Source organism: Castor canadensis, chromosome 15, assembly GCF_047511655.1.
Source record: "Castor canadensis chromosome 15, mCasCan1.hap1v2, whole genome shotgun sequence".
NCBI classification, from domain to species: Eukaryota; Metazoa; Chordata; class Mammalia; order Rodentia; family Castoridae; genus Castor; species Castor canadensis.
Window position 1 is genome coordinate 71,717,853 of NC_133400.1, and position 17,574 is coordinate 71,735,426.

The following is a 17,574-nucleotide window of genomic DNA, read 5'->3' on the forward strand; positions in this document are numbered from 1 at the left end:
TAATTATAAAGTTAAGACCCAAAGAAAACATGCGCATCACTTCCATATTTAAAATAATACAAAATGTCTAAATTTAATTAAACTCAATTCTTACCTCATCCAAAATATCCAAAGTTGCCAAATCATCTACATCCTTCAGATCAGAAATTAAAGATCTGTTTAAGTTGCTTTTCTTGGTGTGAATGCGTTCATGTCTGTGGAGAAAAAACGTTTCTGATTTAAGAACTCATTATGGATCAGACCAGAGGGAAGTTTTAGATACATAAGGGTCTGAAAAACTCTATGATGCTATATATTAAATTCAATGATACCTGCAAATACACTAGTGCACTCTCTCCATTGGGAAAATGTAGTATATGGAACTTACTTCATGAATGAATGATCAGCAGGGTCTATGTCTTCTATCAAGAAATATGTTTAATTTGCTAAAAATTTAAAGCTTCTTCTAAATTCCTATGCATTATTTAATCTTTTCAAAGTGATATGTCTGAAAGAGTTGAATTCATTAGCTTTACAGTTTTGTCTGAGGTTGGTGTTAGGCCAGGGGTGGTCAAAGTATGCTGATTATTTTTTAAAAAATTACACTGTGAAATTTAATGGGAATACAAAATAAATCCCACTGTAACTTTTCAAAAGGTTCAATGTATGTAAAATTTGATTTTAGGTACTAGAAAATGCATTTTCAAAGTGGAACACTTCAGTGACTTTCAGAAATAGCATGAAGATCTTGAGGTGATGTGAAGGCTGGAGAAGTTACTGAGATAAGCATGATGGTTCCAGTTTATTTTGAGGAGAATTGTGTTATTTTGGGGCATACTTTTATGCACTTGGTTTGTTCACTGGTACAAAGAGAAAGGAATAAACAGAGTATGAACATTGTAAGAACCATAGCATTCCCTCAGAAAACATTAATGGTTTCTCAATGCTTAGAGAATTAAAACCACTGGGGATAGGGTGGTGGCTCAGCGGTACCGTGTTTGCCTAACATATGTGGAGTCATGGGTTTTATCTCCAGTGCTGAAAAAAGAAAAAAAAAAAGAAGAAAATTGAGGAGCTGTCTAAGGCCAACAGCTCCTTTTGTGCACTCACTTCCATTCCCTCTCCTTTGCTATAAGATATCATTCCTACTGGTTCTTACTCATCTCACAAACAACAGCAAACTACCTTCCCCCAACTTCCAATTTCCTCCATTTACTGCTCCTTTCTTTGCCTTATAGCAAAAATTCTCAAAAATTATTTACACTTAGTTTCTTCAGATGTTTGACTCCATGCTCCATGGAAGGAGGTTTTGATAAGCACATGCAACAAGAAAAAAAAAATAAGGTGACCTGAGACATTGATCTTACACCTTTCACAATTATTAACTCAAAATGGATCACATACCTAAATGTAAAACTATAAAACTCATAGAAGATAACATAGAAGAAAATCTAAATATCCTTGTGTTCAACAACAAGAGCTCCTGTAAAAGAAAAATTTGTTAAGTTGGACTTCACTAAATTCAAAACTTCTGCTTTTCAAAAAGCATTGTTAAAAAAATAAAAAGCAAAGCCACAGAGTGGAAAAAGCATTTGTAAATCACATACCTGATGAAGGACTTGTGTTTAATGAAAGGAACAAGATCTTACTCCTATCTGCAATTCTTAGTTAAATTTTCTTAATCATCCTATAGCATATGCAAAGATTTATAATTATGTACCTATTTGTGCAGACAATTTAGTTAAATTATTCCTTACTGGAAAGTGAGCTCCAAGACTCATGAGACTTTATCTCTGGGTCTCCATTGTGTTTTATGAACAAGAAGATCATTTAGAACATAGTAGGTCCTCAATAAATGTTAATCAAATGAATGAGTGAATATATTTCTCTCCAACTTCCATCAGGATTGTACATACTTGGTCTCTATATTTGCTGGATCAAACAGGTATCATCTTATTTATACCCCCCCCACCATTTCCAAAGAGATTCATGTCACTGGTTTTATATATTCTTTTTAAGAAAATAGAGAAAGAAATCCAATTATCCATTTAACCAAAGTGAATGGCACAGGACTTTCATCTATTTTTATGGGTCCATTTGGCAGCTAAAGACTGATGCTGGAAAATGACAGGGAGTAGGTGATAAAGAACAGGGAGATTGATGTTTAGCTGGCTACTATCCTCCCTTGTCTTCTGTGAGGTCATCCTGCACAATGCTTTGGTACTAGCTGTCAAAAATAGAATGATTTGGCTACTGTGATGATTAAAAACCCCACAGGGCTCCCCATTTTCTATAGCTCAATTAAAAATTCCTTGGCATAGAATTCATGGCCTTCAGAATCCTGCACAACCCTCCTGGCATCACTGCCCATCATCTCTCAACAGGCCAAGTATTTTCAAGGTTCTGAATTTTGGTCATTCTGTTTTCTCTACCTGGAATCATTTTCCTTCTATACCTGGCAAAATTCTACTTATCCCTCAAAGATAGGCTCAAATCCATTCACTCTGTAGTCATTCCAGGAAATTTCCAGAGAGAATACACCACAAGTGGAGAAGTTTTCACATTTAATTAGATCCATACATGCTCATATTTCTGCCAGACTGTGAGAAACTTGAGGGCAGAAACTAAGTTTTGTTCATCTTCCTGTGTCTGGATACAAAGCTGTAAAAGACAACTGCTGGTTTGAATCTTTACTATTACCCTAACATGATACTCATGTTTGCCTGAAACAAACTGAATGTTTTCAGGTTTGTTTGAGTAGAAAAAAAAAATCTCTGAATGATGATTTTTCTTAGTGTAAATTGGGTATTTCTTTCTTTTTTTTTTGGAGACACTGGGGTTTGAACTCAGGGCCTTATGCTTGCTAGGCACATGCTCTTACCACTTGAGCCACTCCGCCAGTCCTGAATTGGGTATTTCTTAAAATGAGTAAGTATCCCTAGAGTTTTCACAAGAACATCTAAATGTTTCTATAATTTTTATATATCATTAAATATCTATATTGTTTTTTTTAAATATGTATAAATTGATTTGTCAGATTTAGCTACCTGCCAAATATCATATAGTAGAATTGTAAGAAAAGAATTTTTTCTTGGGGGGGGGTGGTACTGAGATTTGAACTCAGGGCCTCACCCTGGTTAGACAGCAGCTGTCCCACTTGAGTCACGCCCCTGCTGTGATCATCCTGATCTCGACCTTCCAAGTATTGAGGATTACGTTTGTGAGCCACAGCACCCAGAAACAAATTATGATTTTTTTTAAAAGCTACATTTATCAAAAGTGATAGCTACAGATTTTGGAATTTTCTTTAGAATGACTTAAAATCAATGTTGTTTTAATTCAAATGTAGGTGTGCACTTCAACCCAACCCATATTTATTGAGACTTCACTATGTTCCAGGCATTGCCTAATATTGTGGGGTTATTGTAGTGGAGTACAATTTAGACCCTTCATTCAATGAGTTTCAGTTTAGTGGGAGATATAAACACAAATTAAAACAATACAAGGTATATGGAAAGTTCCAAAACTGAATAATACATAAAATGTTATAGAAATAGCAAGGAGGGGATAATTAATTCTATTTTGGTGAGCTGGGTATGGTTCTTAGTAGATTTCACTTTTCATCTTGATGTTTCAGTAGGAGCAGGATTCAGTAGGAGCAGAACATTTTTTGCATGTGGGGTGGTGACTGATGAATGATTCACTTGAACAGAATAGTATGCGTAAATGGACAACTGCAGGGTGAGTGTCCCAGGGACAGAAATGATGTGCTATGGCCAAAAGGTAGAAAGTTAGAGTGCAAGAGGCAGGACAGAGGACACTGGGTCAAGGGAGGGCGTGATTATTGAAAATCACAAGTGTCTTAAATGCATTTAAGTTCCAAATATCCAGAAGCAAAGTATGATCTCTTCTTACAAAACCTGAAACTCCTCCAGCATTTCCTATTTCACTGGCTGACACTACGACATATTTAACTCTCCAGCTCTCTCATCGCCCATACCCACTCCATCACCCAGTGATGTTCTTTTAACCCTCCTTAACCCTTCTCAACTCTCCATATCCAATGAGGAGCCAGTGGTGCCACTGACCGAGGTGCAGATGACTGAGGCTAGTCACAGTGAGTGAGACAGGTGGAGTTACAGAGGAGAGAGTTTCGAGTAGATCAATAAACAGATCAATAATATTCAGAAACTGAGTATGATGAAATTTTAAAACAGCAGTTATACAGGACAATAAATAGGCCATTTCACTTTCAAATGCCTTAATTTCTACTTTCATTTTATCATTTCTTTTCTCCTGCATACTTTGGAATTAATTTGCTCTTCTTTTTCTAGTTTCCTAAGGTGGAAGCTTAGATTACTGATTTTAGATCCTTTCTAATGTGGGCTTCAATGCTGTAAATTCCTAGTTTGGCAATTCTAACAAGCCTGCCATATTTGAGTCTGGTTCTGATATTTGCTCTGTTTCTTTAAACTGTGTTGCATATATTTTCCTTTTTGGTTTGAATTGTAATTTTGTTTTCTTGACAGCCAGACATGATGCACTGGCTAAAAGGAGCACCAGTAAATTGGCCTTTACTGATGTGGTGGTAAGACTTGGAAGAGAGGAAACACCTTATACTTTGATGATGTCTCAGGTTTTTAATGAAACAGAACCTCCAGACTGTAAACTCGACAAGGGCTTCTAAATCCTCCCTCTGTGGTGGGACAGAGTGGTTGGAGAGGGCTGGGGTTGGATTATTTCTCTTTCCCTAAATTGATTAGGTTCTGGAAAAAGCCCTATTAGTTGAAACCTTCGTAAAGCAGTTTTTTTTCTGACAGCAGGCCTTGTTAAGCACAAAAAACTGTTCTGGAATGTTTAAAAAATGTTTCCTTTTTCTGTTTCTTGATGTAAACATGAGGGGAATTTTTCCCTCCTGATATTCTCTGTGAGAACCTGGCTGATCTTCTAGAGGTGAAACTCACAAAAGTGTGGGTCTCTCCATGGCTGGGATCGTCTGTTGATTTTAACTCTCAGACTTATCCACACAGAGTCTCCAGCAATTCATCAATTACAGTTCAGGTTTTCCTGAACTGTTTTCGAGGGCTTTTTTTTTAAAAAAAATTATTATTGTTGTGCTGAGTGGAGGGTACACTATAGCATTTACAAAGATTCTTAAAATGTATTAAATATGTCATTCTTGAATTCACCCCCTCCAACTGCTCTCTTTAACTCCCCTGCCCCGGATTCCTGGAACATTTTCAGCAAGTATCACTTTTGCATTTACATATATCTGTATACATTATTTGCACCATATTAATCTGTTTTGGAGGTTTCTGCTCCAGTAAATTGAAATTTGTCTACCTAAAATTACTTTCTACTTCAAGTCTGCAGGCAGCAGTTTGCCTTGTAACCTTACTTCTCTGATGGATCCAAGAAGACTTGTTGATGTTTCAGTTTTTATAGGTTGTTAGGATGGAGTAATGACCTCCAAATTCCTTAGATGTTGGACTGGAAACTGGATGAATAGAATTTTTACAGAAGCTGTGTTTTTCTAAGTGTGGGCAGTGATAAGGGAAACCAACAGGAGCTAGCAGAGCTCCCCTTGCAGTAGTCATTTGCATCCTAGGCCTTCACATTGTAAATGGAAGTGTTTTCCAAAGCCAAGAAAGGGCTGTAGTTCTAGGTGAACAATGCTGACAGGTGCTGCTGTTATCTCCATCTGCTGGTGACTGGTTGGTAAAGTGCACCACAGTTGGCATTTGGGGCAGAATGAAGTGGTGGGTAGTGGATCAATGTGTTAGTTTCCTGCTATTCCTGTAATAAATTTTGTCACAAATCTAACAGCTCAAAACAACAAACTTATTTTTCTCTTGCAGTCCTGGAGCCCAGAAGTCCAAAATCAATCTTACTGGGCCACCGATGGGCTGGTTTCTTCTGGAGGCTCTAGGAGGGAATTATTTCCTTGTGGTTTCCAGCTTCTGGGGATGGCAGGCATTCTTGGGTGGTGGGCACATCACCTTAATTGCTGCTTCCATCTTCTGATGGCTTTCTCCCTCATTGACTTTCTTGTTTTACTTTTAAGAGGACTCATAAAAGCACATGTAGGGTCTACCAGCTAATCAAGGATAACTTCCCCATCTCAGGATCCTTCATTTAATCTCATGTGCACAGACTATTTTGCCAAGCAAAGAGACATTCACAGGTTCTGGGGATTAGAACTAGGTACCTCTGGGGAACATTATTCAGGCAACCACAATCTGGAAAGGCAAATGAAAAACAAGCAGGAAAGCAAGGGAACCTGGAGCATGTGTAAAGTAGGTTTAAAAGTCCACGTTGGACTGTTGGCTGTATATAGATGAAAAAGGGACTTCCTTACAATTCCACAGTATTCTGTTCTCTTTCTAACTCCTAAACAGAGTATTTAATAAAACTTAAACTTCTATTTCTGAGGCAAAACTTTCATTGCTGCTAGCCTGATTTTTAGTCATCATTCTTTCTTTCCCAGATTACTTTAAATAGCAAGAATGATCTTTTAAAAGTATGTCAGAAATGCAACCCCTCTGCTCAGTAACATCCCTGGGTTACTCAGTGTAAGGTCCCATGTCTGTCCCCCTCCCCACCCCACTATTCTTCTCACTTTTTCTCTTTAGCACTGCTCCTGATTACTCCTCTCTAGCATAGGAGTTGTCTCCTGGCAATGCCTCTCGAACTCACCACCTCTTGCTTCAGAAGGTTGGCCCTGACCCCTCTCTGTCCAGATGGAGAGCCACAATATTTGACCCTAGGTCATGAGGTCTGAGTTGACTGTTCTTAACATTGGAATTTCATCCCCCCAACAACAGGTTGCATTTTTCTTTAGTATGCATCACTATCCAATACATTGCTATGGTTGGTATATGAAATATGCTCATTTATGGAGGTCTAGGTGCCAGCGATGGGCATTTGGGAAGTGACTGGATCATGAGAGCTCTACCTTCATAAATGGTTTAATCCACAGATAGAGTCAAACTCTGAATAGATTGATGGGAAGTGGTGGAACTGTGGAAGGTGGGGGCCTGGTTGGAGGAAGTAGGTCATTAGAGGTGTGTCCATGGGCGCTAATCTTGCCCTGTCCCCTCGCTGTTCCTGTTCTCTGTTTCCTGTTTCTCTGTTTCTCCAACATAATGAGAGCTGCTCCAACACATGCTCCCGCCAGCATGACAGTCTGCCCAAACCCAGGGATGCCAAGAGACCTAGACTGAACTCTCTGGAACTGTGAGCCAAAACATATCTTTCCTTCCCTAAGTTATTTATGTTAGGTATTTAATTACAATGATGAGAGAAGTTAAGTAATGCATACACTCTTTATCTTGATAGTTTATTCTACGTGTTGTCTGAGTCTTTCCACAGGTATGAAAGCCATTGGAGAACAGGCTTGTTTTGTTTTAATCTGCTACCTGATATATCTCATTCTCCTAGGCCAAATTCTGTTTTCTTTTTCCTTTTTTTTTTGGCGGTATTGGGGTTTGAAGGCAAGACTTCATGCTTGCGAGGCAGGTGCTCTACCACTTAAGCCACTCTGCCAACTAGACCAGATACTTGCAAATGGTGGATGTCCAAAATAATTTAAAAAATAATAAAATGATAATTAAAAATATATACTTACTGGGTAAAGGAGTGAATATTTTGCTTTTAGTAAATGTTTATCTACCATGGGACAAAGAAAATATATTTCCATTTTTAAACCCTGGTTATAAACAATTAAGATGCTCAAAGAAAAAGTATATATATTTTAGTATTTTCTTTTAGCTCTCATTTCATTGAATTGGTTGACATTCTTGTTACTTTATTAAATGTTTACTCTCTGTAAGACTTGGGGGAAGCAAAGTAAGAATCCTTCTGTAAAATTTTTGTCCTCTTGTGAAAAGTACAGCCTGTTAAGTAGATTACATTTTCCATTTACTCTGTAATACTGGAGAAACACAGTTTCAGACTATAAATATTTTCTTCCTGTATTGTCAAAGGTCACAAATACCCTTAGGGGTGATTATTATGGCTTCACTTATATTTCAGTTCTACACACTGGAAAAGAAACTACTATTGCTGCCTGATGTTAAATTTCTATCCTTAGTATTTTGTTGTACTATTGTAATGGAACAGCTTTATTTGCTTTGACTTTGGTTGAAAATACTCTTGTAAAGAGCAAGCTCCTACCACCTAAGGTGATTCGGGAGCCACTGGGATAGAATAACAATATTTCGTTATACATAAATCTCATGTTTTTGTCTTCACTTCCTTATTCATCTTTAAATTTCAGTAACAAAGGCAATTAGTAGTATCCATAGGAGTACAGGCTCTCACTGTTGTGAAAAGTAGTTTTTATTTATCAGCAGTTTGACCTTTTTGGCCAGGTGTGCTATTTCAAAATGATGGTGGAGAAAAAGAACTCTCCAGCTCAACCAGCCAGATCACCAGAAAAACTAGAGGGACAAATGTCACAGTCACTCAGGTCCCATTAAAATTTTAATTGTCCTCTTTATTCCCAGAGCCCTTCCCCTTTTACATATACTTCTTTAAGGTATGTTTTAATTTGGAGTGTAGAGATAAATATATATTCTTAAAACACTTGCATCAATGCTGCAAAGAAAGATGGGGCTGGAAACGTATATGGAGGTAGGTGACCACCTGTACTGGAACTCTCAGCTGATGACACACTTCATTAAATAATTATAAACAAGTAGAATTATGTCTTTATTATCAACTGATTCTCTGTCTCCTTTCTGGTTCTAATGGAGGAACTGTCCCTGCTTTGAGCAAAAGTCAACTTTTCTACTAGTATACTTGCTTTCTCCAGAACTCATACTGCTATAATGCTTTTCTCTTGTATCTATCATCAACCATTTCTTCCATTTGTACACAACTGTGTTCTGGTGTATACCACCTTTAAAAAAATCTCTCTTTGTTGTAGAGAGAGTATAAGCCATAATAGGAAGGAACAAGGGTTTTTGCTGGTTGAGATAAGGATAGCTATACAGGGCATTGACTCACATTGATTTCCTGTGTGTGGGTGTTACCTTCTAGGTTAATTCTTTTTGATCTCACCTTTTCTCTAGTTCCTGGTCTCTCTCTACAACAAAATTAGAAATAAGGGCAAAATAGTTTCTGCTGGGTATTGAGGGGGTAGGAGGGAGAGGGAGGGGGCGGAGTGGGTGGTAAGGGAGGGGGTGGGGGCAGGGGGGAGAAATGACCCAAGCCTTGTATGCACATATGAATAAAAAAAAACTCTCTTTTAAGATATATATGACTGATATGCATATATATGTATATATATACACAGACATACATATAATTTAAAAAATATATAATATCTTAAAGGGAAACATGGTATTTTCAAATCTATGTAAGAATCAACCATGAACCAATAGTATTCTATTTCAATTTCTGTTCCCAAAACTGGAATTGTTATGGGGTATTTACTTATTTCTCTTTCTTTCTTTTCTTTTTTTTTTGATATAACATTGTGAATTATGACTTCAGATTTTTCACTTAAAAATAAAACCCAGCTGTATTTATATAAATGTATTATCTCTAACTTCAAAGTGAATCAGAATTCTTCAAAACTAAAAATTCTGCTAAATGCAGCACTTTTTTTTCTGTTTTCTTTATTTTTTTTTCCAGAGATTAAGAAAATAAATTGTGAGGTAAACAAGATTAGAGCAGCTGAACAGCCAGCGATAAAGCTTTACATGGCTGGCAGTAAGGAATGAGGGCATGTCATTTTGAATTCTACTCAAAGATTCAAACACTCTGCTTTAAACCTTGACTACTGTCCTTAAAAAATATTTTGCTCCCTTTCTCTGCCAGAAAATGGTTAAGCTTTTATCTATTTATTTAAAGCATAAAAATGCTCAGTAGGCTATTATCAATAGATTTTTCTTTTTTTAAAATAAGGCTATTTGAGCTGATGTGAAAAGTGTATTCAGAGAATTAGAAATGTAATGACACTCAGGGAAAACCATTGTTCTGATCTATTCAACCCATGATGCATCTTGTTTCATTTCTCCTCCCTTACCAAAAAATTATTATACATACTCTGCTGTATTCTGCTTGCTGTTGCAGAATTCAACAAAAAATTAATCCTATGCAAATGTGTCTTTTCTTATGGCAACTGCAAAATGGATTCAGAAAAGTCACAGGCCATTGATAATTTGAAACAAGAAACTCAGGAAGGCAATAATGCAATGTTTCTTGCAACCTTAATAATAGTGTAGTTTAAGGTTTTGATAATGCCTTGGGTTGTGTTTGTGTGTTTGTGTTTTCTCGATAATAAATTATTGTAATCAGTCAATGCCTTTATGACAGAAGGCAAAAATATGTGCATCCAGAATTTTTCAAGAAATTTGCTCTATTTTTAGTAAAATGTTTTATTTCTCCTATGGAAGTATGCACATACAAATGTGTACACACAGACACACACACACACACACACGCACACATTTGTTGGATCCATGTTACTTTATACCATGAAATCAAATATAATGATTTTTCAGGAGCCACTTTAAATAAAATATTTTTTAAAAAATGTGAAGAATTGTGTCAACTTAATGTAGCTAAAAATGGGTAATAACAATAGTAAAATAATCATTTCTAGAACACTAGAAACATTAATATTATAGAAATTTGGGAATCTAATATAAACTTTCAGAAATTATAACATGGTCATAATATCTGATAATATTTAAATTTCCCTATTTGTAGTTAGCATACTTTAATACTAAGTAAGAAGAAAAACAGTTTTCCATTAAATAATGCTGAAGATATGAAAGGAATAAGGAGTCTGTTAGTTGATGTGAACTTTAGAGGAAGCATGATAGAATTTCATCCTTGAATGAATTTTATGTGAATGCAGTCTTACATGGAAGTGCTTAGGAGACAAAATCTCTCAGGCTAAATGAGAGCTCAGGTCATAAGCAATGAAGTAGGGACAGTTTTTTATTTTATCAAATTCTCTACTTGTGCTGAAATTATGTTTATATAGCTAATATCACAGATGATAAATCTATTTGGACTGTAAAGCAAATGTTTTCAAAAATATCCCAGACTCCCACACATCCCCATTGCACAACTCCAGGGGGTAGCACTGATGTCCTATTTATGTGGTCTGGTGTGATGGCATTCCTATGGAACACAATGTGAATGGTGTCTACTATGACCAATATACATATTGGTGGTGTAAATGACATTCGTGTCTTTTTATTCTGGTCATGCACCATAGCTTAATACAACAGTCAGTTTATTACGTTCCACCATTTTATGAGTGAGGATTCGGGTAAGACTCACAGTGATCTTATTCTTCTACTCCAGGTGGTGTCAGCTAAGGTGACTTACTGGCATTTGACTCATATACAGACTATCTAGAGGAGCCAGGAGGATTTCATTCACATAGTTGGCCTTTGGTGGGGATGGGGCTGTATCCACCTAGGACTGTTGGTCAAGTGTCTCTGCATGGTCTCATGGCTGACTATACTCCTTTCATGGCAGTTCAAGGCTCTCAGAGACAGAGTTCCAGAGAACAAAATGGACTGGGCTCCAAACATCATAGCATTATTTTTAGCTAAAATCAATTAGCTGAAGAAGTCATAGAAAATGGCAGGTGCAAGAGCAGGCAACAAAGACTCCATCACTATGTATTGCATCCACACCGATTTGACGAGAGGATTCAAAAGTACTGTGACCATCTGTAGTCTACCACACCCTGTCCGGTTTTAAACAGAAGCAGAGCAAGAGTTACTTCAGGGTATAGTTCACAGACTAAAGCAATTGTTTCCGTCCCTTCAAACTCACTAAACAACAAAAGAATGGAAAGGAGAGAAAAACTTCTTTGTTTAATGCAAACAGAAATGGTAATACTCTAAGTCACAGTATAGAAAACATCAAGTTTATCACATACCGTGAAATCTGTGTTAAAATGAGGGCAGAAGTTGAGAACCACATAACTCCTTAGAGGTCAACTGGCAGCTAATTTTACTAAACTTCTTTCAGTAAAACTTTAGGGAGGATTCTATTCAATGAAGCTTTACTTGAAGCTACCAGTGCCAGTGGCACAGGTGGAATACGGGGAAAGGAGTGGGAAACGCCCTGATGACAGCCAGTGCAGCATGTGGGAAAACAAGGGGTCAGTGACCTATCACCTGCTCTTCCAATACAGGTGTAGCCAGCAGCTTGGGGAGCAGGACAAAGGGAGGAAAAAAAGGACTGTTACTGTGGAATTTCACTGTGAGCTATAGAGAGTACAGTTTGCATGGCCAGCTCAGGGTCTCTGTACACTGCTTTCTTCAAGGTTCACAACTAAGGGGAGAAGGTTGAGGGCAAAGAAAATATAGATTTGATGAATGAACGGGTGTTCAAGAGAATCAATATAACCTAATATTTTCTATTTTTTTTTGCTAGAACATGGCTGTTCCAATGCCAATTTAGAAGAAATATATCATTATCCCAATTTTAATGATAAAAAAGAATAGGAGGAGGAAGAGTTAGGAGTATAAGTAGAGGAAGATGGAAAATAAATACTGTGGGAAACAATCATGAAAAATGTTCAGATAAAACGTTCTTCACATCTCAAAGACATCTCCAATGTGATCTCTCATTTAAAAAGCAGAAGTCTTCAAAGAGAAGTGCAAAACTTTAATGAAGAAATAAGACAACAGAAAGAGATGAAAACTGAGCTGTTGGATTCAGAAAAGCAATGAAGAAAATAAAACAATGACAGAAGAGCATCAAGATATAGAATAAACATGACAGAATTCACAGACCTGGTAAGGTGCATGGCTTAACCAGATGCAATTAAAGACAAAAGAACAAAGGTCCAGTTGGTTCTCTTGAGCTGTAACAGCTAGCACACCACAGGGCAAGTAGAACTGACAAACAAAAACAGATAGTAAGACAGGTTTGGAAACTTAGTGAAAACCTTACGAACTTCCTTGCAGCAAAAACCAGTCATGCTCAAGGAGAGATCGAACTGCCTTGGTTCACTCAAGGGCAATACACACAGCCAAAGAGACATGAAGCAATGTTTGTACTATTTGAGGAAAAGAAATGTTAACCTAATTATCTTTTACCTAATTATCTGAGATTCCAACTCAAGCATACAGGGTTTGAGGCATTTTAGAAAAAAACCTGAGATAATACATGTAGCTACCCATAAGAATGATTAAAGAGCCAGGCACTGGTGGCTCACACCTATAATTGTAGCTACTCAGGAGGCAGAGATCAGGAGGATCATGGTTCGAAGCCAGCCCAGGCAAATAATTCATGAGACCCTATCTTGAAAATACTCATCACAAAAAGGGCTGGTAGAGTGGCTCAAAGTGAAGGCCCTGAGTTCAAGCCCCAGTACTGCAAAAAAAAAAAAAAAGAAAAAATTAAAGAACTCAGAAAAGGAGAGGTAATATTAAAAAAAAACAGAGTCTGGTGAGCATTGAATTAATTTAAATACAGAAAAGACAATAAACCCCTACAAATTATGGTAAGAGAAGGATGAAGAATGTTAAACCAAGAGAATGTGTGTGATATGATGATGTGTGTGATGATGACAGGGGATAATGAAGGTGGGAGAAGGAAGTATAGCTGTGCTAACCTTATCCTTCAGAGCAAGGGGAAGGTAGATACAGCCTAGAATTGAGTCAAAATGAGTCTAACCTTATAAACGTTAGTAAAAGCGAAAAATATTGGTTCATTTAGCTTCAATTCATGCAAACCCTTTTAATGACAGAGATGAGGCACTCTTTTCAAAAGAAATGAAAAGCTCACCGTGTTCGTGATAATCAATGCCCATGTCAACCACCATTTAAGACTTGTTCCTAAAGGATTACATCCTAAACGTGTCAAGCATATTGTAAATTAGATGGCTGGCTCTTCAAAATTTAGTTGTTTCTACAATTTATACAATTCATTAAAAAGAAAGTTTAAGGTAAAACATGAGTAAAGATTCTTTCCTCATAGGAATTTCCTACTCGGTAATGCAAGCTCCAATTGTTGTGTATCAGAGACACAGGCTAATATTTAAGCTCAAATTCCCCTTCTAAGTAAGTTCAAAAAAGTCAAGCAAAAACCGTAACAAAAACACTCCACATCATCTGTTTCATGATTGCTAACTTCTATTACTAGCAGGAAATACAGAAACTTGTTAAGTGTTGGTCTGAAAGTTGTATTTGAGTTATGGGCCCAAGCTGATGATTAATGGACTATTGTGTCAGGATTCAATTTCTTTAGCTTTCTGATCCCTAAAACAAGGAGCCACATTAAAAGTTCCTTCCAGCAAAGACAATCTATGACTCTACGGTTATTCTTTGGAGAAAAAAAAGGGTTAAGTAATATAGATAGGAGATGAACTAGGTGTTAGGGTGGCAACTAGTTGCTGGTGGCAGCTCTTCTGCAGCAGGACATTGCTGGACAAGCCTGGTCTCCATCCACCCCCTTTGGTCTCAGTTTCCCATTATATGATTCAACATAGATGGCAGATTGTATGAAAATGCTGGCTCTTCAGTCTGATTTGTTTTGAAACATTAATATAAATTACTCTTCGAATGTCTGTATGTACAGCTTTTTGTATGTATCAGTCACTTCCTCTTTCTGTTTATTTGAATTCCTTCACTTTGTGCTACTTAAGAGCACAGGTACTCATAATGGCCTTCTCCAGGGAGTACTTACTCAACATCCTAATCCTGTTTAAAAGTTACTTATTCCGGGAACTTTTCTGGGTGGGGATATAGTTAGTAGAGGCACAAGGGGATATTTCAAGGGGTGAAAGGATGTTATCATTTCCTTTCCAAATTTCTTGGTTCTAGAGGGGCCCTTGCTATATTCTCCTCAGTTTCATCTGCAGCTTCCTTCCTGTGTTTGTCTTTATAATATCTTTCCTTCTTGCACTTACAAGGGCAGTTCCTTTAGCCACAATAAGGTTGGACTCTTCTAAAATAAATTATTACTTAAAAGATAAGCACACATACATAAATGCAAACACATATACATATGCACCCCAGACAATTTAAGAAAACTCACACATAGTAATAAATGTCAACAGATTTCTCATCCCAAAATATCCAAACCCTAGCCACTAGCTTCCTTGCTTACCACAGCTTACTAGATACCCAGCCAAGTTTGAAGCCAATTCATCATCCTTTCAGCACTCAAGAGTCATCATTACCCTTCATTAATATTAGAATTAGCCTTATGGGATCTGTTGCTCCTTTTCTTTTCTTTTTTTTCTAGACTAGCTACTAGATCTGGTCATATCAAGGAACCACCATGGAGTTTAGTGATAGAGCTACCACTGCAATCGGTGGATTTAGCATAGATTCCTATCTGACGATCTTGTTTCCAAAACTCTTTTTTCTGTTTTTTAACTGGAGATAACTACAGATCTTACCCATTTTTAGAGCCATTAGAGTTGATACACACTGAGCTGAGTAAAGAGAAATACTCGTGTGTGGGTCCATAGCTTTGATGGACTGCTGTAGAGGGAAGAGCTGTCACCCTAGTAGGCCAAGCCAAGGGTTGGGATTCAAGTGTTTGTAATGAAGGCTGACACTCAGGATGGTTTGTAATGACAGATGGAAGGACAAGTCAAATATGTTTGGAGTTAGATGATAATTAAACATAGTGGGGAACAATTTCCCCTATGTCCAAAAATGACAGGTTTAAAATCAGGAAGAAAGATAATGGAAAAAAGGTCATATTAGGGACAAGCAAAATGCATCCAAAATTATTGCTGCATTCTGTGTTGGTGTATCTACAATTTACTTTTAGAACCAACAAAAGGCTGGTGCCCGGTACAGCACAGGTTGCTTGGGAGCTGGGATGGGTTACTTCTCTCTGCTGTGAAGAATACAGGCAATACCTCTGAATTTCAATGCTTTCCATGGTCTGGACTCTGCCTGGTTCTCCAATCCTATTTTGGAGCTTTCCCCTTATAACTTTGATCAAATGCTTGTCTTTCTATGAGCTTATTGCCTTTCCGTCATCATTTTGCTCAGACTGTTTTTTTTCTCACTAATAATGTTCATCTCTTGGTAACTATTTTCACCGGATTAAGTCCAGTTTATCCCTTGCAGAGCCAATTTAAAACTCTCTTGTTTCTGCTAACAAGAATATTCTACTTCTTCTGAACTATCCCAAGATATTATTTGTATGTCTTTTATGGGACTGAAATGCCCTACTTTGTATAATGTTATTTACATGCTTGTCTTATTCCTTTTACTAAAAAGTAAGCCCCTGAGTACACACTATAAAGACTTCAACTGTTAGGCCTCTGTGTAAAGTCTTTATCTAAAGCTTTACACAATGGCTTTAATAAACATTGAAACAACAGGGATGTCATCTCAATCCATGATTTATGGCAGCAAAGATAGTATTATAATTGGCATTGGTTTAAATGGGGGAGGGGTCTAAGAAATTCAGTCTTGTTTTGGACTAAAAGCGGGAAGTAGCAGACAGGAGAATGTCAAGACAAATCCCTAGATTTTGGTTGCAATAATGGGATTAGTGGTGCTATTATTATTAATTAGCATTAAAATTATTATTATTTTGGTGGTACTGGGGTTTGCACTCAGGGCCTTGCACTTGCTAGGCAGGCACTGTACCAGTTGAGCCAATCCCTGACCCTTTTTTTTTTTAGTTATTTTGGGGATAGGGTTTCACGTTTATGCCCTGGCTGGTCTGGACTGTGATCCTCCTATTCATGCTTCCCTCCTAGTTGGGATGACAGGTGTGCACCACCATGCCCCACTTTTTATTGGTTGAGATGGGATCTTGCAAATTCTTTCCCTAGGCTGGTCTTGAACCTCTCGATCTCCTGATTTCCACCTCCTGAGTAGCTAGGATTATAGGCATGAGCCATGGCACCCAGTTGGTTTTGTCATTATTAAGAAAAAGAACAATGAACTAATTTAAGGTAGAGTACCCTAAGTTCAATTTTAGAGATGCTGAGTTTGAAGTTTCTTTGAAACATTCACATAGAGATGGAAATTGGAAAGGTGGCTGTTAAAAGAGCCACTGGGTAGCATTTAGAAAGCCCCATATGCTAAAGAAAGGGGGTAAATGTTCCAGAGGGTGAATAATTCTCACCAGGACATAGTCAAAGCCATTAGAGAAAAATTATCTCACCTAGAAAATAGAAAGTGAAATGGAGTCATGCATTGTATCACACTGAAAGGCCCTTTTATTACTTCCTATTGATTTTTCTGTTTTTTCCCCTCATTGTTCTGTTTTGTAAAATTAAAATCCTATTTGAGTGAATTTACGCTGCATAAATTCCCACATCTAATAAGCACTTGACAGCTTGAACCAGGCACTTTTAACACTAAATGGTTGAAAACCTTTTTAGTTCATCTTTCTTTTGTTAATCCTTTGAGACATGTCTCAAAATTGCCTTAAATTTTACCTTGCAAACCACATATATAGATCAAGAAGGAAGACTGTGACAGTGCAAGAAATACAGTCAGTATTTTGGGTCTAAGAAACATCTATGTTTAAATAACTAAATCCTTGTAAGCTTTCCCTTTTGCTTTTGTGAAATTATATGCAAAACATAATGACATACATATCAATGTTAATCACCACTACTACAGAGAGGGT

General features: G+C 37.2%; 1 protein-coding gene across 1 annotated transcript in view; it reads right to left on the bottom strand.

The window, feature by feature from the left end:
- Positions 1-17,574, bottom strand: part of Myo3a (myosin IIIA) — a 205,286-nt gene that overhangs the window by 108,192 nt on the left and 79,520 nt on the right. Inside the window, exon 10 of the mRNA XM_074056480.1 lies at positions 95-194. Within this exon, the coding sequence (XP_073912581.1) occupies positions 95-194 (100 nt within the window). The remainder of the gene's footprint in view (positions 1-94; positions 195-17,574) is intronic.